Consider the following 21,667-nt stretch of genomic DNA (forward strand, 5'->3'; position numbering starts at 1 on the left):
CCAAAAAACACATACAGACAAAAACACCACATAACCAGAACCCAACTCCTAACAGTGCAAGCCTTTTACCTCAAACTTAGTCACTGCTCGGTGACATTCGTCTATCCTGGCCTGAAAGGAGACACTACCCGTAGACTGCAGCGAGAACTGCCAGCATCTGAGCCAGCCAGACTCTGACCATGATGAGAGAGGCTCTCTCTCATCATGGTCACCTAAATGCAACACACAGTAATGGCAGGTTTTGTAATAAGGCAGATCGCGCTAACATAATATGCACTGTTAGTTGATTATTTACCTGCTGCATTAACGGGAGAGGACGTGCAACGTCACCGCTGCTGCTGGGTTGTGATTCACGAGTCCGGGGCGGAATTAACCGTCTCGAGGCAGGCGTTGCCGATTTGCAACAGTTAAAAACTAACAATCTGATTACCCCACATACATATTTTATGAGTTTGTTTTACTCAGAAGTACCACTGCAGGACTTGGTTGTGCATTAGCAACAAAAAACTTAATTTGAGCCTGAAAGGGTTAAAAACATGACATTCATTTAAGGTCATCGCGAGCAAATGCTTTTGCATATTCATAGTGTTTCCTCCCTTAAATGAAATATCTACTTTGCAAGTATTGCAAGTTGCCCTGTTCTCATAAAGTATAACAAAACATTTGAGCGTTTGAGCTGCTTAGGCGCCGTGTTTCCTGACAGGTAAATGACGCTCCGCAACGTGGTGACATCATTCGCGGTAACTGGAATCGATAAGGGAATCATTTGCAAAAATGGCAAACAATTTCAAGGAATTGAAACAGTGGGAACCGGTTCTCAACAAGAACCGGGTTTCGATACCCATCCCTAATTATGTCAGACTTTGAAACAAAGACACTGTGTTGTGCAATACATACTAAGTGCATTAAAATAAAGTTTATATGTACAGCAGTGGTAAAGAATTTAAACACTCACTTTTGACTTTAGCAGCACAGTGTGAGTAGAATTTCGTTAAGTTAGAGAAATGACACAGACATAAAAACATAACAATGAGATTAGTCTAAGTTTAGGTGAAGATGGCGTTTGGTTTGCTGAAATGTGCCCATGTTTATTAGTTGTTCTGGATCATGAACTCGATAAATGTTTCACAGTTCTTAGCAGCATTATACCCCAAGAGTTCAACCTTACTAATAAGATTTTTGTCTTATAATTTATTTTAAAAGGAAACTAATAAGTTAATGCGCATGTGTACCTCTGAGACTGTCTCAGATCTGTTATTGATGTTATTGATGTTTGTTCCTGAATTGAAAAGTGTATTATCTCCAGTCATCCATCCATTAATCCATCCGTCTTCCTCAACATACCCTATTCGGGGTAGCAGGAGTTGTAAGCTTGTCTCAGCTGTCATACGATAACAGATAGCAAACATTCAAAATATTTAATTTATTGCTGTTTGCTTGCAAAGTTAATTATTTGTTTGTTTTTAGCAGTATTGAATAGCATACTGCTATTCAATACTGCTTATTGAATAGCAGTAAATGCAAAATAGCTAGATATTAGATATGTCTGTAAACATTCTAGGATACTTTTTTAAAATTGGTCTGAAGATATGAGGAATAATAATACAATATAAAAGACACTGAGTAATGGAAATTCTACATTAAGTTGATTACCTTTTGCCGTTGTTGCCGTCTGTAAAGCCTCTTGTCAGGAGAGCATAATCATTTTGCAGCACACCTTCACATACAGACTACAGCATCAAATGAGAAACCAACTTCCTTGATTGCTTTTTCTGAGTCACAAACCTGTCTGTCTGGTTTCTTTGAGAGAAATGTAGATCATACACTTGATAAACTTCAATGTGTTGATGATTGTCCTTGTTGAGGCAGACAGTGCTTCATGGTCTTCGTTCAGTACCTCAAATTGGCTGACTGGTGTTTACAAACAGAAAACCAAACAGGGGTGCCAAATCTGAAAATTTCTCCCATAATATGCATGAATTTAGCTCCTGGATCCAGAAACATATCTGCTTTATTTTATTAGTTTGTGATATTTTCTTAGGATGTCATGCAGGTTTTTTTTTTTAATCATTATTTGTCATTCAATTTGTTTGATGAAAAATTTCACATTTTATTGTTCATTGGTAAAAAGCAAATAAATGGGCTTTCCAGTTGTATAAAATTTATTGCCAAGAACCATTGTTGCAGAAAAGAAACAATGAGCCAAACATGGTTTATGTTTTGTGGTAAGTTTATGTGAATTATTATGTATTATTATACATATTACCAGTGCTATAAAAGTTCCAAAGTTGTGGTACTCATCTGATAGTTATTTGTTTAGATATCTGTGTAACTAACATCATAAAGTGGATGAAGTGAACTTCTGATGTGTTCCTGTAAATACACAGAATGTATTCCCTTGTCTGTTTTCCTTTTTTCATGTTAATTGGACTCTGTGGGTATAATCTCACTTTATTCAGATCATTAAATGGCCATTAATTGGTTTGTTTTTTTAGTTTTCTTATTGCTGGAAAAGAGTGAGGCCCCATGTTGAACACCTCAGATGATCTGGGGAAGGAGAATATATTTGTGTTTTGTTGTTTGGTAACATATTAACTCAGGGCCCAGCAACACTCACACTATATAATCACACCTTTAATTGAAGGCTTTTGAGACATAATTAACACATGAGTTTGCATTTGCGATATCACATATTAAACTATTTATTTTAAATCATGTTGTATATTACTAGTGCTGTTATTTATAATAATTTTAGGAAAAAATAGAAATGAAGCAAAAATGTAATATTACAAGAAAATAATAAAAAAAAGAAAATCTCAAAACTGTAGGTTGTGATTATTACATGTTTTGATTCATTCAGTTCATTAGTGAAGTCAGCTACATGTTACAGTACCATACTATACTAAGTTGCAGTAAAACTAAGGTCCCCGAACCCAAAAACTGTACGAACCTGATTAAAACCTGTTTGCAAAATTACAAAATGAAATCAAATCTGGTGACTTTTTCTGGTGTTATTGGAGACTTATTTATGACAACTTTTGACGTGAAAGTATGTATTGCTCTTCTCAACAAGCAGTGGGTGCTGCCGTGGGCACCTCGCCCGTGCCAAAGCGCTCACGGGCAGAGGATAGTCCTCCCCCAGCTGCTATCAGGGCAGGAAATGTTCCCACCTATGCGTTCAAACTGCAAATGATCGTGCATGAGTGAAACCTCTGCTCCCGCAATGACTGTAACGCAATCAATTCTTCTTTTACTGTTATGTTGTTTTGTGGCTCACAAGGTTTAAAACTACTTAAACACACACACGCACTCTCTCGGGATAACTTTGTCGGAGATGAAATGCCGGGTTGCTAGCGAAGCTCCAAATGCTATCCAGACCACCGACAGGTCCCGCATGCCACAGCCGCTCTATCACGTGATGCATACTGCTCCGACGTGCTAACGTTCTGAGGTGAGTTATGGTGTGTTGCAAGTTTTGTGAGGTGCTTTCGTGATATTTAATGGATCGGATTACATTTTTTATTTTTCTCCGATATCCGATCCAGTAATTTAGGTCAGTATCGGACCGATACCGATACGTAATATCGGATCGGTCCATCTCTAATACACACACACACACACACACACACACACACACACACACACACACGCACAAAGTAACTCCACCAGAGTGCCTATTTCGGGTCACTTTTGCCGGTCCAAGCCCAGATAAAGGAGCAGGGTTAGAATTGGGACATTAAAAAAAAACAATAATCGCTGAAAGAAATTTAATTTGTAGTTCTAAATAAATTCTAAATGCATTTAGGACGTTTTTTTACTCACTTTATGTCTCTTCTTTTTTTCTCTCCTACAACGTGGGTTACAATTGCATTAGCATGACCAATTATGCAAATTAGGCGATTATGCTATAGCGACTTCTAGAGATTTTTAGGATAGCCAATAGTGATTTTCCTTACTGAGGAGTTGGCAACACTGGCCAGGGGCTGCGACACATTTATACAGCCATATTTTGCATATGACTATGAAAGGCCCCTGGCCAGGAAGTAGTTCCTTCCAATTTAGACGATCCGAATGATACAGTTTCTTTCCACTGTGTTCCTGTTAATAAAAAACTACAAATTTTTCCCAAAGTACTAAAATATCAATATTTTAATATGAGAATCGATTCTAGAACATAAATTACTGGTATCAGAAGAATTGATATTTCAACATCGATCCGCACACCACTAATAGCGACACTGCTCAGTGGCTAGTAGATCTAAGAGCAGACTAGAGCAAACTCTCTGAATAGTATCCAATAACCATCGCAGTGGCAGACATCCAAGACAGAGTCGCCAATATTGTATGAAGAGTTGGACAGAACCATTCCCTGACATGATTCGCACTTACAAGCTAAAGAGGCACCAGTGTCTGGTGGCACAAATGAACCTGCTGGTAAGGGAGAAGACACATCCAGAGTGGCTAACCAAATGCCGGACAGTCCTGGTCCCCAAGGATCGCCAGAAGGCATTGGTCCCATCCAACTACCAGCCATCTACTGGCCAATAACCTGCCTTAGTATGGAAGCCCTTGTCAAGCAACATAGTGACTATGATTAACAGGCACATGGCTCAATACATGAAACGGGCACAGAAAGGAATTGACAGAAACATCAGAGGGGCAGAACACCTGCTACTAGTAGATAGATCAAACTGACAAACTGTAGTCTGGATTCACTACAAGAAAACCTATGACTCAGTACCTCAAACATGGATCAAGAAATCCCTGGAACAATACAAGAGCACACCTTCACATACAGACTACAGCACCACATGAGAAAATAAACTTCCTTCATTGCTTTGTGTGAGTCACACACCTGTCTGTCTGGTTTCGCTGAGACGAATGTAGGTTGATACATTTGTTGAATGTGTAAAAAACTATGTTGATTGTCCCTGTGTGGCCAGTCTGTTTGTCTATTCACAAAGTGCTTTGTGCACCTCTGTTACAGAATATCAAAATCAAAAACACGCCTGCAGTGTCATACTAATGGTTGGTGTCAGTAAGATTAATTTAGAAACTCTTGCCAGTGGTGCTAAAATAAATAAAGATCTGCAAGGCTAACTTTACAGGGAGTGCAGAATTATTAGGCAAATGAGTATTTTGTCCACATCATCCTCTTCATGCATGTTGTCTTACTCCAAGCTGTATAGGCTCGGAAGCCTACTACCAAGGTTTTATGGACTGATGAAATGAGAGTGAGTCTTGATGGGCCAGATGGATGGGCCCGTGGCTGGATTGGTAAAGGTCAGAGAGCTCCAGTCCGACTCAGACGCCAGCAAGGTGGAGGTGGAGTACTGGTTTGGGCTGGTATCATCAAAGATGAGCTTGTGGGGCCTTTTTGGGTTGAGGATGGAGTCAAGCTCAACTCCCAGTCCTACTGCCAGTTTCTGGAAGACACCTTCTTCAAGCAGTGGTACAGGAAGAAGTCTGCATCCTTCAAGAAAAACGTGATTTTCATGCAGGACAATGCTCCATCACACGCGTCCAAGTACTCCACAGCGTGGCTGGCAAGAAAGGGTATAAAAGAAGAAAAACTAATGACATGGCCACCTTGTTCACCTGATCTGAACCCCATTGAGAACCTGTGGTCCATCATCAAATGTGAGATTTACAAGGAGGGAAAACAGTACACCTCTCTGAACAGTGTCTGGGAGGCTGTGGTTGCTGCTGCACGCAATGTTGATGGTGAACAGATCAAAACACTGACAGAATCCATGGATGGCAGGCTTTTGAGTGTCCTTGCAAAGAAAGGTGGCTATATTGGTCGCTGATTTGTTTTTGTTTTGTTTTTGAATGTCAGAGATGTATATTTGTGAATGTGGAGATGTTATATTGGTTTCACTGTTAAAAATAAATAATTGAAATGGGTATATATTTGTTTTTTGTTAAGTTGCCTAATAATTATGCACAGTAATAGTCACCTGCGGACACAGATATCCCCCTAAAATAGCTAAAACTAAAAACAAACTAAAAACTACTTCCAAAAACATTCAGCTTTGATATTAATGAGTTTTTTGGGTTCATTGAGAACATGGTTGTTGTCCAATAATAAAATTATTCCTCAAAAATACAACTTGCCTAATAATTCTGCACTCCCTGTATAGTGCTTTTATCTGAGCTCAATCTGTGCTCTCACCTTAGCTAATACTGTAACACGATCTAATCTGTTATTTACAAATTGGCTGATAACATATGTTTAGAAAGTACACTATTCTTTTAGACAGCTCATGAAATGAGGCATCCAAAAACAAACAGAAAACCAAACAGGGCTGTCAGGAACTAAATTCATAATATGCATGCATTTAGCTCCTGGATCCAGAAACATATTTGCTTCATTTTTTAAAATTTGTGATATTTGCTTCAGATGTCATGCAGTTTTGTTTTGTTTTTTAATCATTATTTGTCATTCAATTTGTTTGATGAAAATTTTCATTCTAGAAGCTAACCTCATGACATTAAGGAGTGAATGTGATATCAAACAAGTGATACACAACCACGAGCACTTATAGCAATGATATCGGAGTGTAATTGTATGGTATCAATGAGAGGGAAAGTAGTCACAACAAAGGGCATTGTGCTATTGGAAGGCAAATCCAATCACAAAGGCAAATCATGAAAAGGCTGCTAGGAAAGCTGCAACATACCTGCAGAGGGTCCGGCAAGTCCTGAGGAGTCAGCTGAATGGAAAGAATACAATTAACACCTACGTCCTGCCGGTTATCAGATACCCTGCTTAGATAATAAGATGACCAAAGAAAGAGGTAGAAGCCACTATCATCAAAATAAGAAAGCTTTTTACCGTGCACAGAAGTTTTTACCCCAAATCCAGTACCCTGAGATTGTATGCTAAGGAAGGTGACTGAGAACTAGTGAGTGTCAGAACCACTATCCAGGATGAAACAACGTGGTGGAGGGTGAAGGCAACAGTGGGGCAACAGTGATCCCTGGTAGTCAGAGCACTTGGGACAGTGACCCATGGCTGGGTGAGTTGCTCCAAAAGATCGCAGGAACAACATCCAAGATCTCTGTCCCAAAGAGCGCAGTCCTAGGAACAGCAAAGATCCTGTGCAGGACCCTCAAGCTCCCAAGCCTTTGGTAGAAGATCCAGGCTTAAAGGATAAAGACCACCTGCATGGCGAGTGGCGAGAACTTTTTAAAATATATATAGAGAGAGATTTACAAACCTTTGTCACTCACTAGTGGGTAATTTTCCTCAAGAAATAAATGAAAAAGTAAATTTCCTTATTTGTTAATGAATTTTACTTTGATCTAATTTTAGACTTTTTTTTTTTTTTTTTTTACTTTTGGGGTTTGAGCCATCATAGGTGACAATTGTAACCCTAACTCTACCCTAATTCTATAGTTCGAACGGCACAATCGACTCTTTAAAAGTGTGATTGTTTTTGATATGTAACTGTTAAATTTATTATTTTCTTTGTTGCCTGATTACCAACAATTTAATAAAAATATTATTATTTTTAAACAGGAGACTTAGTGAAAGATAGGGGCGACTGGGTTTTCTGTTCGACAAAGAGGGTTACCTAGATCTCTGAGACAGTCACCTGAGTAGTGAAGCTGCATGCTAGCAAGTTATCTTCAACAAACTCTGAGTTTCTCTCTGACTCCTCCTGTCCTGCTACAGCTGTTCCAGCTGACTGACTTGGTTTCATTTCCTCATTCACACAGCCTTTGATAAAGTATTACTCTGCAGAAATTCCCATCTTTGCAAACATAATAATCTGGTTAGATGTTAGTTTCTTGTTATATTTAACATGACAACTTTTATTATTGGTCACTGGATAGCACTGATTTATTATCAACTCAACCCCACCCATCCCATATATGTCTTAACTTTAGCAATTACAGTTTAAAAAAATCTTTAGGATATGGGGCTCTGATTATTATGTTTTCAACACACCCTTTTTTCACAGGAAATTTTACAAACATTTACATCTGAATTCAAGTGTTATGACTGAATGTTAAATTGAAATATTTACTAATATAAAATTGATATTATATCTAAATATTTTTTAAATCTAAATACACTGGCACTGATTAGTGATCAGTTATTTAGATATTTCTTTAAGCAACACTGAATTGTGCCCTAACCCTAACCCTAGTTGATGGTTGGTCTGTTTTCATTCAGCACTTCCTGTACCAAAATAGTACGTAAGGAAGGTGACAAATCAAACTTAAAACCTTTGAGTCCTTAAAGTGAAGGAATTATCCATCAATTATCTACCCTACTACCTTATCCACCAATTTCAGATCAATTGGTGGATAAGGTAGTAGAGTAAGTTCACTTCCCTGGCAAAGAAGAGTCATTACAAAACCAGCATGATGCTCTGGATCTTCCTATATCCAGTGATAAACAGTTTCTATGCAGATGGCCCTGTTTCCATTTACAAAGCTTGAATCTATTGGTGAGTTCTGTGATGAAAATGAAAATAATGTGAATCCTGTGTTATGGCTTTAATATTTAGAAAATATGCCAAAACACCACAATTACCAGGAAATTGCATGAGAGAATGGCTTTTGAATAAATTATGATTCATCCTTCCAGTACGTTGTTTACACGTTACCTTGTTTTTCATTCATATATTTTTTGTCACCTTTTCTGACAAGAGACTCCTGATTGAGTCCTTCGGGTATTCTGGATGCTCCCAGTTTTGTTTGTTATCCTTTGAGCTTGTGTAATTGACCAAATCTCAATGCTGTTTCCCTCTTTGACAACCTCTTTTAACTCAGTCTGGACTCTCGCTCTTCTTAGCAATCAGTAGTTGACCTGCACTGAAGGACAATCTACATCAAGTCAAGTCCCAGGTTAGTGCAGCAGAAAAAATCATATTGTTGGTTTAAGCTGCTTAATTATGAAACAAAAGGTCAGTATCAACATGACCAACATTGTAAATGATCTACATCCCTGTTATGTAATACAAGACTCCAAATACATGCTGACAAACAGCCCTTCCATTATGTGTGTATTCTTGTATGCATTCCTTGCATTATTGTCTGTTATAACAATATGTGGAAATCTCCTTGTAATAATTTCTGTGATTTACTTCAAACAGCTCCATACTCCTACTAATTCTCTCATCCTCTCTCTTGCTGTGGCTGACCTGCTCGTTGGGATTATAGCATTTCCTCTCAGCATGGCATTCTCTCTCAGCTCATGTCTTTATCATGAGGGTTTGTTTTGCAAAGTGCGAGGGACCTTTGATATTTCACTGAGCACATGTTCCATCCTGAACCTCTGCTGTATTTCTATTGACAGATACCATGCTGTTTGCCAGCCTCTGACATATCAAACTAAAATCAGCCATCGTGTTGTTGTGTTCATGATCCTGATGAGCTGGGGGGTTTCTGGGATAATTGGAATTAGTGTCACCATTGCTGGATTTAATAATGAAAAATGTGAGGAATCATGTTTGATTGACGTTCTAATGGAAAGCACTGTTGGACCCATGTTATCATTTTACCTGCCAGTGACCATAATGCTTTGTATCTACCTAAAGATTTTCTTTGTTGCTTTGAGGCAAGCAAGAAGCATCCAGAACACAAAGTGTGGACAAACTGCCAGTATCAAGGAGAGAAAGGCGACCAAAACTCTGGCTATTGTTTTGGGAGTTTTTATATTTTGCTGGAGTCCTTGTTTTCTTTGCATCACATTCCCACCATTTACCAGTGATTCTGTACCAGTTCCTGTAATTGAAACTCTTAACTGGCTTGCATTGGCAAATTCAATGCTAAATCCATTTATTTATGCTTTCTTTTATAGCTGGTTCAGGTCAGCCATCAGAATGATTATTTGCGGGAAAATATTCCAAGGGGATTTTACCAACACAAATATGACTTGATAAAATATACACATTTCACAAATCTTACAGTAAAAACAAACATAAAACAGCCACTGAACCCTACCTGAAGCATCACACACATAATGTCTCAATAGCGACTGAAAGAAATAATCTGAATAGCAAATACATTTTGTACAAATGTACAAACACATTGTTTGATTGTTCAAATAGTTTTGCAAATATTGTCATCGCTTATCGTTATGGAGGGCCAGGAGTGACAAAATGAATGACTTAATAAATATTTTATTAATTAATTTAAATTTAAATTAATTATATTAAATAAATATTTCAATAATTATTGAAATAGCGCTCAAGCTGTTATACCGCCAGCAAAGTGCAGGTCCCGGTACACAACTGTCATAGCCCCCGCTGACTGTCACCTCTCACAGGTTGAACACAGACATTTACTGAGAATATATCTATTGGGTCTTTATTTCCTGATGTTCGTATGTGACATACTTTGTTTCAGTTGCCAATTCTGAATTTAAACTAACAATAAGAATATGTTTAAGGGGGAGGAAATAAATAGTCAATAATCAGTGTGCCCTGTGTATTCACGCATAATCTTTATAAAAACAGATAACATTGTTGTTTCCATCATGTAGTAACTGTTAGGTTTAACTATACAAAGCTTGTTAGAAACACATACAGACTTCACGATGTTTGACTAATATTTTCATTGTGAATATTAAGCATGAGTGTAATGTACAGTCGAGCTGCTGTCTCAGAGCCCTGCATACTACAGAGTGAGGTCAGCATATCCAGGATATCTTTCCGTTATCTGGAATCACTGACCCTAACACTGGGAACTGGATAAACAGTCACACAAAGCTGGTTCTCAGCTCTCTAAGTTAACCTAGTGTTTCCCAGCATGGTTAAATAAAAGCGTTGGCAGCATCAAACTAATCTAACATCATCTACGAGTCTGATTAATTGGTCATATAAATAATCTTTTACAGAAAATCATCCTTATTAGTGCCAACTATTCCAGAGAAGTGAAAATCTCTGGAATAAAGAAAATAAAGACATACCAGCCAAACACAACACTGTTGTAAAAGAAATGAACGCTTCAGTGGAATGAACATGATTGGTTGAACAGGTGTTCCTGCATGTTCTGTGTTATCTGCATTTCCATCAGCATAAGAGACTCAGCAGCAGATTAGAATATAAGTGTTATAAGTATAATGTTATAAGTATAATATCATTTATACATTTAATAAATCACCAAATTAATTAACGCATGTTCCTGTGACAGGACGAAGGGGATGACCTGCCAATCTCTGGGGGCGAGATCACTGAGGCAGTTAAACAACTCCTTGGTGGCAGAGCCCCTGGGGTGGATGAGGTCTGCCCCGAGTTCCTGAAGGCTCTGGATGTTGTAGGGCTGTCTTGGTTGACATGTCTCTGCAATGTTGTGTGGCGATCAGGTTCAGTACCCCTGGACTGGCAGTCCGGGGTGGTGGTCCCCATCTTTAAGAAAGGGACCAGAGGGTGTGTTCCAACTACAGGGGAATCACACTCCTCAGCCTCCCTGGGAAAGTCTATGCCAGGGTGCTGGAGAGGAGAGTCTGTCCGTTAGTTGAACCTCGGCTGCAGGAGGAACAATGCGGTTTTCGTCCTGGTCGTGGAACATTGGATCAGCTCTTTATCCTCTCAACGATACTTGAGGGTGCATGAGAGTTTGCCCAACCAGTCTACATGTGTTTTGTGGACTTGGAGAAGGCATTTGACTGTGTCCCTCGGTGGGTCCTGTGGGGGGTGCTCTGGGAGTATGGGGTTTCTGGCCCGTTGCTACGGGTCATTCAGTCCTTATACAACCGTTGCAAGAGCTTGGTCAGCATAGCTGGCAATAAGTCGGACTCGTTTCTGGTGGGTGATGGGCTCCACCAGGGCTGCCCTTTGTCACCGATCCTGTTCATAATTTTTATGGACAGAATTTCTAGGCATAGCCAAGTGGCGGAAGGCTTTCACTTTGGTGGTCTCAGGATCTCATCTCTGCTTTTTGCAGATGATGTGGTTCTGTTAGCTTCTCCGGGTGATGGCCTCCAGCTCGCCTTGGAATGGTTCACAGCCGAGTGTGAAGCAGTGAGAATGAGAATCAGCACCTCCATGATCCTCAGCTAGAAAAGGGTGGAGTGCCCACTCCGGACGAGTTCCTGCCCCAAGTGGAGGAGGTCTCGGGGTTTTGTTCACGAGTGACGGGAGAAGGGAGTGGGAGATCGACAGACCGATTGGTGCAGCGGCTGCAGCGATGCGGATGTTGTACCGGTCTGTTGTGGTGAAGAGAGAGCTGGGTGTAAAAGTGAAGCTCTCAATTTACCGGTCGATCTACGTCCCTACCCTCACCTATGGTCACGAGCTGTGGGTAGCAGTGTTGGTCAAGTTACTTGAAAAAAGTAATCAGTAACTAATTACTGATTACTACTCCAAAAAAGTAATCCTGTTACTTTACTGATTACTTATTTTCAAAAGTAATTAATTACTTAGTTACTTTTTAAAAACACGATTTGCAACCTGAAGAGGTGATAAAGCGATAGATCTTTCAGCAAAAAATTTAAGCAAAAATGTAATCATATGCAACATTCTCTGACTTGAATAAATTAGTTTAACATTTAAACCTATTTTCTACACATTCCAGCACATAAAATTAAATATTTTTTGTGTTTACACTCACTCTTTCAAATAGATGCAAGTAAAACACAGCAGAAAATAAATAAAGTCAAAGACTAGCGGTCCTGTTGCTCTATTTTCACCTGTAAAGCAGGACTGCGGTAGGTTGAGGCTTACCCTGGTGCAGGTGTGCCGCGGTCAGTTGAAGAATCCGCAAGTTTCTCTGTGAATTTCCCCATTACGTCGTTGCGCACTCGGTGCTTGATTGGAAGTTTAGGGTTTTTTTCGCTGTAAAAAGAAGTTTTCTTCCCAAGCACGATGGAGGCTAATGTTTTTGTCACTTTTTATGGAATCAAACTCAAAGGTCAGTACTTCCACGCTTTAAACGCTGCACGCTCATACTGTCTCCCACAATCGATATATGATCCATTGTTGATCTGCAGACAGCTGTTGTCACTAACGGCGCACTCGCTTACGTCACTGTCGTGAGACATTCTTGCAAAAAATCACGGTTTTAGTAACGCAGTAATGCAGCGTTACTACGGGAAAGTAACGGTAATCTAATTACCGTTTTTGCAATGTAATCCCTTACTTTACTCGTTACTTGAAAAAAGTAATCAGATTACAGTAATGTGTTACAAGTAACGCGTTACTGCCCATCTCTGGTGGGTAGTGACCTAAAGAATGAGATCGCGGATACAAACGGTGGAAATGGGTTTCCTGCGAACCGTGGCTGTCCTCTCCCTTAGAGATCTGCAAGGCTAACTTTATAGTGCTTTTATCTGAGCTCAATCTGTGCTCTCACCTTAGCTAATACTGTAACACGATCTAATCTGTTATTTACAAATTGGCTGATAACATATGTTTAGAAAGTACACTATTCTTTTAGACAGCTCATGAAATGAGGCATCCAAAAATAAACAGAAAACCAAACAGGGCTGTCAGGAACTAAATTCATAATATGCATGCATTTTGCTCCTGGATCCAGAAACATATTTGCTTCATTTTTTAAAATTTGTGATATTTGCTTCAGATGTCATGCAGTTTTGTTTTGTTTTTTTAATCATTATATGTCATTCAATTTGTTTGATGAAAATTTTCTTTCATGAACCGAAGTTCCACGCACAAGCTGGACCCAGGAGCAGAACACACACACAGTGGTACGAGAGAACAAAAAATAAACTTTATTATAACTGACGGTGTCCCGGGAGGGTAGAAGGGAAAAAACGCACGGAACCAGAGAAACCGAGGGACCGGGAGGCGAGTCGCGCTGGAACACCGAGAGCGGGACTGTGGGAGGGATGATAGCGGGGCCGAGGGAACCGGAGGGAGGGGTGAGGGTCCGTGGGGAGAAGCTCCAGAAAGGTCGAGGCAGCTGGGGCTGATGTGATCCAAATTTCCGGACAGGCAGGTGGACAGGCTGGTGGCTCAAACACGCCGAGCTGTGATCTGAGTACACAGGGCAGAGTTAGTGTTAGTTCACACGGATAGGTTTGCATAAGGGCTTTCCCGCAGGTGTACGTTACCGCTGAAGGACGACTACGGACTGGCGTGGAGCAGCAGGCTGGGCAGGATTAAATAGTCCACCTGGTGATCGCCTGGGATGGGATGCAGGTGTGGAGTTAGCAGCCACGCCCACGGGAGTGGGCATCCCATCAGCACCTTGGACGCCGGGCCGCGGACCATGACATTTTCATTCTAGAAGCTAACCTCATGACATTAAGGAGTGAATGTGATATCAAACAAATGATACACAACCACGAGCACTTATCGCAATGATATCGGAGTGTAATTGTATGGTATCAATGAGATACCATACCCGCTCCACCACAACCACCCACACATGCAGGACCTTGGAGTAGGGGTATGTCACCAGGGTGCAGAGGAGGCCACCCCCCCTGTCCCCTTCTGGCTGCCTCTGCCTCAATTTTGTCCCACAACTTAGACATTCACATTACTCACACTCTCATTACACATACATATAGGATCTTGGGGGTGGGCTCGATACACGGAATCTAAAGTACCATCAGGGTGTACACCCCACCCCTGGCGTCGTTGCCCACCTCTCAATGTTAAATACACGTAGACATTGAGGGCTAGCAGGAGGGACCATGCGCTTACCTGCTGCTCTCTGGCAGGTAGCTCCATGCCCTCCTGGGTTTTAAATGCACCTTAGAACACACATGCATCAACACTACAATGAGCGGGTGGAGGGAGGTTTGGAGTCTTCTCTCACCCCCATTCTCTGCGACCTGCTGGAGCGGGGGGGGGGGCTAGGAGGAGGAGTTGGCCGTCCGACTGCGGTCTGGAGTGTGGAGCCTCCCTGCTGCTGCGGAGTCGGGGTGGTCTGCCTCCCCCCACCGCAGGGAAAAGGGTAACACCACCTGGGTCTGGGTGCAGTTCCCCCCTCCAGGGGCAAGGGTACCTAGACCCTGTTTGTAGAGTAGAGTAGAGTTTGTAGAGTGTGATCGTGTGTACAGCGTCTCTTTATGTCTGTCTCCACGTTGGTTGAGTGTGGAGTAAGTGCATATGAGAGCATGAGGGTGGGAATGGATGTTTGTATATGTGTGTGCCTGTATTTCTGTGTCTATATGTCAGGTTGGGTGTCAGGCGCCACCTCTCTGGGGACATCTTAGGCCCTCCAAGGTTTGGAGGCCTATCTCCCCCTACCACCACTTCCCCTGCCAGTGGCGGACTCCCTCAGACATCGGTGCGTTGGTGGTTCTTTGTGTCTGGGGATGGACGTCCAGGTACACACCGGCTCACTCCTTGGCGGCCGCTTATCGGGGCCTGGAGCCCGGGGCTCGCTCGGGCCACTTCGGAGGTGGGGTGCCCCCGGCCTCTCGGCCTGGGGCTCGGTCACTCAGGCACGGCTGGCTGCCGGCGGAGCTCACGGGCGCGTCACTGCAACTCCCCCTGGGTTCTGCTCCGCGGCTGCTGAGTGAGCCCTCATCTGGGACTCTCCTCAGCTCTTTCTGGTACAGTGGCGTGGCTGCCCCTCTGTTGGTCTTCCTTGGTCTCTTGTGTTCTGGGGGCCTCTGGATGTCTGGAGTTTTGATCTCCTCCATACCTGCTTCATGCCCTGGAGGACGGGGCTGTGGCCCCCCCACACCCTCTAGCAGATCATTACATGAAGGAACCTTTAAAAAAAAAAAAAAACCAAGCGTGTCCATGCTCACAGGTGTACACACGGGTGATCACACCCACAAACTACACCCTTTTTGGCTCCTACCTCAAAGCACACTGTGTTCTGTTGATCTTATGTGCTGCACAATAATGTTTAATATTTAGTATTTACTGTCATATTCCCATATATCATTGTGATGTTGTTTATTCTATTACTCTTGTTCTCTTCTGCTTGTTTTCTTTTTTCTTTCTCAGCAGGTGACCCAGGTGATTGATATATGCATTTTTTTTCTTCTTTTTTTTTCTGCTCATTCTGTTGGTTTTTGTCTTTTGCCCTTCTCCCCGTCCCTCTTCTCAGCTGTTTCTATTTCCCTCTTTCTTTCTCCCCTTCTTTCCCCCATGGTCAATTTGGTAAAGTAAATCCGTTGGGCATCTTTCTTTGCCTTTAGACAACAATTCTGATGGCAAAAGAGCCAAACGGGACAGGCAAAAAAAAAAAAAAAAAAAAAAAAAAAAAAAAAATTAGAGGGAAAGTAGTCACAACAAAGGGCATTGTGCTATTGGAAGGCAAATCCAATCACAAAGGCAAATCATGAAAAGGCTGCTAGGAAAGCTGCAACATACCTGCAGAGGGTCCGGCAAGTCCTGAGGAGTCAGCTGAATGGAAAGAATACAATTAACACCTACGTCCTGCCGGTTATCAGATACCCTGCTTAGATAATAAGATGACCAAAGAAAGAGGTAGAAGCCACTATCATCAAAAAAAGAAAGCTTTTTACCGTGCACAGAAGTTTTTACCCCAAATCCAGTACCCTGAGATTGTATGCTAAGGAAGGTGACTGAGAACTAGTGAGTGTCAGAACCACTATCCAGGATGAAACAACGTGGTGGAGGGTGAAGGCAACAGTGGGGCAACAGTGATCCCTGGTAGTCAGAGCACTTGGGACAGTGACCCCTGGCTGGGCGAGTTGCTCCAAAAGATCGCAGGAACAACATCCAAGATCTCTGTCCCAAAGAGCGCAGTCCTAGGAACAGCAAAGATCCTGTGCAGGACCCTCAAGCTCCCAAGCCTTTGGTAGAAGATCCAGGCTTAAAGGATAAAGACCACCTGCATGGCGAGTGGCGAGAACGTTTTAAAATATATATAGAGAGAGATTTACAAACCTTTGTCAGTCACTAGTGGGTAATTTTCCTCAACAAATAAATGAAAAAGTAAATTTCCTTATTTGTTAATGAATTTTACTTTGATCTAATTTTAGACTTTTTTTTTTAACTTTTGGGGTTTGAGCCATCATAGGTGACAATTGTAACCCTAACTCTACCCTAATTCTATATTTCGAACGGCACAATCGACTCTTTAAAAGTGTGATTGTTTTTGATATGTAACTGTTAAATTTATCATTTTCTTTGTTACCTGATTACCAACAATTTAATAAAAATATTATTTTTTTTAAACAAGAGACTTAGTGAAAGATAGGGGCGACTGGGTTTTCTGTTCGACAAAGAGGGTTACAGTGGGGCAAAAAAGTATTTAGTCAGCCACCGATTGTGCAAGTTCCCCCACTTAAAATGATGACAGAGGTCAGTAATTTGCACCAGAGGTACACTTCAACTGTGAGAGACAGAAGGTGAAAAAAAAAATCCATGAATCCACATGGTAGGATTTGTAAAGAATTTATTCGTAAATTAGGGTGGAAAATAAGTATTTGGTCACCTCAAACAAGGAAAATCTCTGGCTCTCACAGACCTGTAACGTCTTCTGTAAGAAGCTTTTCTGTCCCCCACTCGTTACCTGTATGAATGGCACCTGTTTGAACTCATCATCTGTATAAAAGACACCTGTCCACAGCCTCAAACAGTCAGACTCCAAACTCCGCCATGGCCAAGACCAAAGAGCTTTCGAAGGACACCAGGAAAAGTATTGTAGACCTGCACCAGACTGGGAAGAGTGAATCTACAATAGGCAAGCAGCTTGGTGTGAAAAAATCAACTGTGGGAGCAATCATCAGAAAATGGAAGACATGCAAGACCACTGATAATCTCCCTCGATCTGGGGCTCCACGCAAGATCTCATCCTGTGGGGTCAAAATGATCATGAGAACTGTGAGCAAAGATCCCAGAACCACACGGGGGGACCTGGTGAATGACCTGCAGAGAGCTGGGACCAAAATAACAAAGGTCACCATCAGTAACACACTACAACGGCAGGGAATCAAATCCCGCAGTGCCAGACGTGTTCCGCTGCTGAAGCCAGTGCATGTCCAGGTCCGTCTGAAGTTTGCCAGAGAGCACATGGATGATACAGCAGAGGATTGGGAGAATGTCATGTGGTCAGATGAAACCAAAGTAGAACTTTTTGGTATAAACTCAACTCGTCGTGTTTGGAGGAAGAAGAATACTGAGTTGCATCCCAAGAACACCATACCTACTGTGAAGCATGGGGGTGGAAACATCATGCTATGGGGCTGTTTTTCTGCCAAGGGGACAGGACGACTGATCCGTGTTAAGGACAGAATGAATGGGGCCATGTATCGTGAGATTTTGAGCCAAAACCTCCTTCCATCAGTGAGAACTTTGAAGATGAAACGAGGCTGGGTCTTCCAACATGACAATGATCCAAAACACACCGCCCGGGCAACAAAGGAGTGGCTCCGTAAGAAGCATTTGAAAGTCCCGGAGTGGCCTAGCCAGTCTCCAGACCTCAACCCCATAGAAAATCTGTGGCGGGAGTTGAAAGTCCGTGTTGCTCGGCGACAGCCCCAAAACATCACTGCTCTCGAGAAGATCTGCATGGAGGAATGGGCCAAAATACCAGCTACTGTGTGTGCAAACCTGGTAAAGACCAGTGTTGGGACTAACGCGTTATTAAGTAACGCGTTACAGTAACTACGTTATTATTGTGGTAACGAGCACGGTAACTAGTTATTATGCCAAAATCAGGAACACGTTAGTCGTTACTGGGATTTAGATAGGGTCGTTACTCGTTACTTCGTGTGGTGGCTATCGCGGAGCTTCCACAGATTCAATAACATTAGCAAGTGGTGGAAGCCAGCAGGTGGATGAAGGAAAGGGGACGCAGAAGGAAAAGAGACCCGAGGCGGCCGCCGGTCCAAGTGTGAACTGAACTTCAGGTAAGAAGTTATGACCTGCAGTCTCTCTGGGTCAGATATAAACCAAGTTTAGGTGGAGTTTATTTTCGTTATTCTGACTTTTTCCGTACTGCGTGCTAGCTAGCATGACGGAGTTTCTATACAAGCTGGGTGGGTGCTATGATGTTAATGTTGAACTTTATTTTGTTCATAAGTTATTAGAGTTGCCAACCGTCCCATCTGGTATTCAGAGAAAATATTATGCGTTTCTTATTGAGGTGAAAAGGGACAGTTTGTCCCGTAATTCAGCTACAATGAAAAAGGCACAAAGCTGGAGTTATTCTGTCTTTGCTGCACAGCTTCCTCTTCTTCTTTCATTCTCTCCCCTCCGTCTCCAGTTTCTGCTTCAATCATGAAAACTGATCAATGATCAGCTGATCGGCTCTCTTGTTTGTTTATCGCTCACTTTGCGCCGAAAGAGGAAACCAGCGGATGTTGCGCTAAACAACAGCAGCACGTTTAAGCTTGATCAGCTGTTGTTAGAATTTATTTAATATTAATTTCTAGTATCAGCTGATGTTTGCTGGAGCCACAGCTGCAAAAAAGCTGCTGGTCATGATATGGTTTGGTTATCTGGTGAGCGGGAAACATGAAGATGAAACCAGGAGATGTCCTTACTGAAGCATCAGAGCTGAACAGGTGATGGAGAAACAGGTTTACCTTTTAGGTGACATGAATGAGTTGAAGGGAAGTTATGAACTGTTTCTGAGAGACAAATAACCCCAGGATCCTTTTTTAGGTAGCTGACAGCTGGTAACTGTGCAGGTGCGGGTCTAGCAAAGTGTTGCCAGGGGGGCATGTAGGGCATTAACAGGGAAAGGGGGGCACAAAGAAATACTTTTCTTTCTTATTCTCATTTAAAATGTCTAGCTTTTAAAAAAATAATTATCTGAATCTTACAACAAACGATTGATGCATATATACCATCAGAACAGTGTACATCACTGTTTCATTCAAAGGCTTTATGATTTTTCCTATAATGGTGGGCCAGTCTCTAGTCAAAATGCCCGGGACAATTTTCTGTCCCAGTCCAGCCCTGTATGCAGCTTATCTGCAGTCTGGTGTTGCCTACATCTTCCTATTCAGAAGGCAGAATTTCCCAGTTCTGAGTACAATCGAAAGCACCACGACTGCAGTTTTTGTGTTGGATGTAAAAGGCGCACATGACGCTGTGACGTAGGCTAGAATCATGGCAGCAGTCAATGACGGTCCAGGCGTGGGATTTCTCTCGTGGAAATATGCACATTATCTTTTCCTTTCTATTGGTAGGTGGCACAGTGCACTGTGGCAAGTAAGCAAGCTAGAAGACTGGCAAAGTTATGGAAGAAACACATTAACAAGAGAATTCTGAGTAAAACCAAAGTTACTTTCCCTAGTAACTAGTTACTTTGAAAGTAATGAGTAACTTGAAGTAACTGAGTTACTTTTGAGAGAAGTAACTAGTAATGTAACTAAGTTACTATTTTAAAGTAACTTACCCAACACTGGTAAAGACCTATAGTAAACGTTTGACCTCTGTTATTGCCAACAAAGGTTATGTTACAAAGTATTGAGTCGTATTTTTGTTATTGACCAAATACTTATTTTCCATCCTGATTTACGAATAAATTCTTTACAAATCCTACCATGTGAATTCATGGATTTTTTTTTTCACATTCTGTCTCTCACAGTTGAAGTGTACCTCTGGTGCAAATTACTGACCTCTGTCATCATTTTAAGTGGGGGAACTTGCACAATCGGTGGCTGACTAAATACTTTTTTGCCCCACTGTACCTAGATCTCTGAGACAGTCACCTGAGTAGTGAAGCTGCATGCTGGCAAGTTATCTTCAACAAACTCTGAGTTTCTCTCTGACTCCTCCTGTCAAGTCAGTCAGCTGATCCAGCTGACTGACTTGTTTTCATTTCCTCATTCACACAGCCTTTGATAAAGTATTACTCTGCAGAAATTCCCATCTTTGCAGAAATTCCCATCTTTGCAAACATAATAATCTGGTTAGATGTTAGTTTCTTGTTATATTTAACATGACAACTTTTATTATTGGTCACTGGATAGCACTGATTTATTATCAACTCAACCCCACCCATCCCATATATGTCTTAACTTTAGCAATTACAGTTTAAAAAAATCTTTAGGATATGGGGCTCTGATTATTATGTTTTCAACACACCCTTTTTTCACAGGAAATTTTACAAACATTTACATCTGAATTCAAGTGTTATGACTGAATGTTAAATTGAAATATTTACTAATATAAAATTGATATTAAATCTAAATATTTTTTAAATCTAAATACACTGGCACTGATTAGTGATCAGTTATTTAGATATTTCTTTAAGCAACACTGAATTGTGCCCTAACCCTAACCCTAGTCGATGGTTGGTCTGTTTTCATTCAGCACTTCCTGTACCAAAAGAGTACGTAAGGAAGGTGACAAATCAAACTTAAAACCTTTGAGTCCTTAAAGTGAAGGAATTATCCATCAATTATCTACCCTACTACCTTATCCACCAATTTCAGATCAATTGGTGGATAAGGTAGTAGAGTAAGTTCACTTCCCTGGCAAAGAAGAGTCATTACAAAACCAGCATGATGCGCTGGATCTTCCTATATCCAGTGATAAACAGTTTCTATGCAGATGGCCCTGTTTCTATTTACAAAGCTTGAATCTATTGGTGAGTTCTGTGATGAAAATGAAAATAATGTGAATCCTGTGTTATGGCTTTAATATTTAGAAAATATGCCAAAACACCACAATTACCAGGAAATTGCATGAGAGAATGGCTTTTGAATAAATTATGATTCATCCTTCCAGTACGTTGTTTACACGTTACCTTGTTTTTCATTCATATATTTTTTGTCACCTTTTCTGACAAGAGACTCCTG

The 21,667-nt window shown here is 41.3% G+C and overlaps 1 protein-coding gene across 1 annotated transcript; it reads left to right on the forward strand.

Annotated features, from left to right (window-relative positions):
- Nucleotides 1–8,909: 8,909 nt before the first annotated feature.
- On the forward strand, nucleotides 8,910–9,896 carry LOC146645227 (trace amine-associated receptor 1-like). The gene has a single exon (XM_085394325.1). The coding sequence runs from the start codon at nucleotides 8,910–8,912 to the stop codon at nucleotides 9,894–9,896; it is 987 nt and encodes a 328-aa protein (XP_085250451.1).
- The last annotated feature ends 11,771 nt before the right edge of the window (nucleotides 9,897–21,667 follow it).

This window comes from Rhamphochromis longiceps, linkage group LG20, assembly GCF_057381845.1.
Source record: "Rhamphochromis longiceps isolate RC_006_pf linkage group LG20, R_longiceps_female_GT1.1, whole genome shotgun sequence".
In the NCBI taxonomy this organism is placed as follows: Eukaryota; Metazoa; Chordata; class Actinopteri; order Cichliformes; family Cichlidae; genus Rhamphochromis; species Rhamphochromis longiceps.

Excerpts from the sequence above, each read along its gene's own strand:
- LOC146645227 (XM_085394325.1), top strand. The coding sequence starts at position 8,910 with ATGAAACAAAAGGTCAGTATCAACATGACCAACATTGTAAATGATCTA.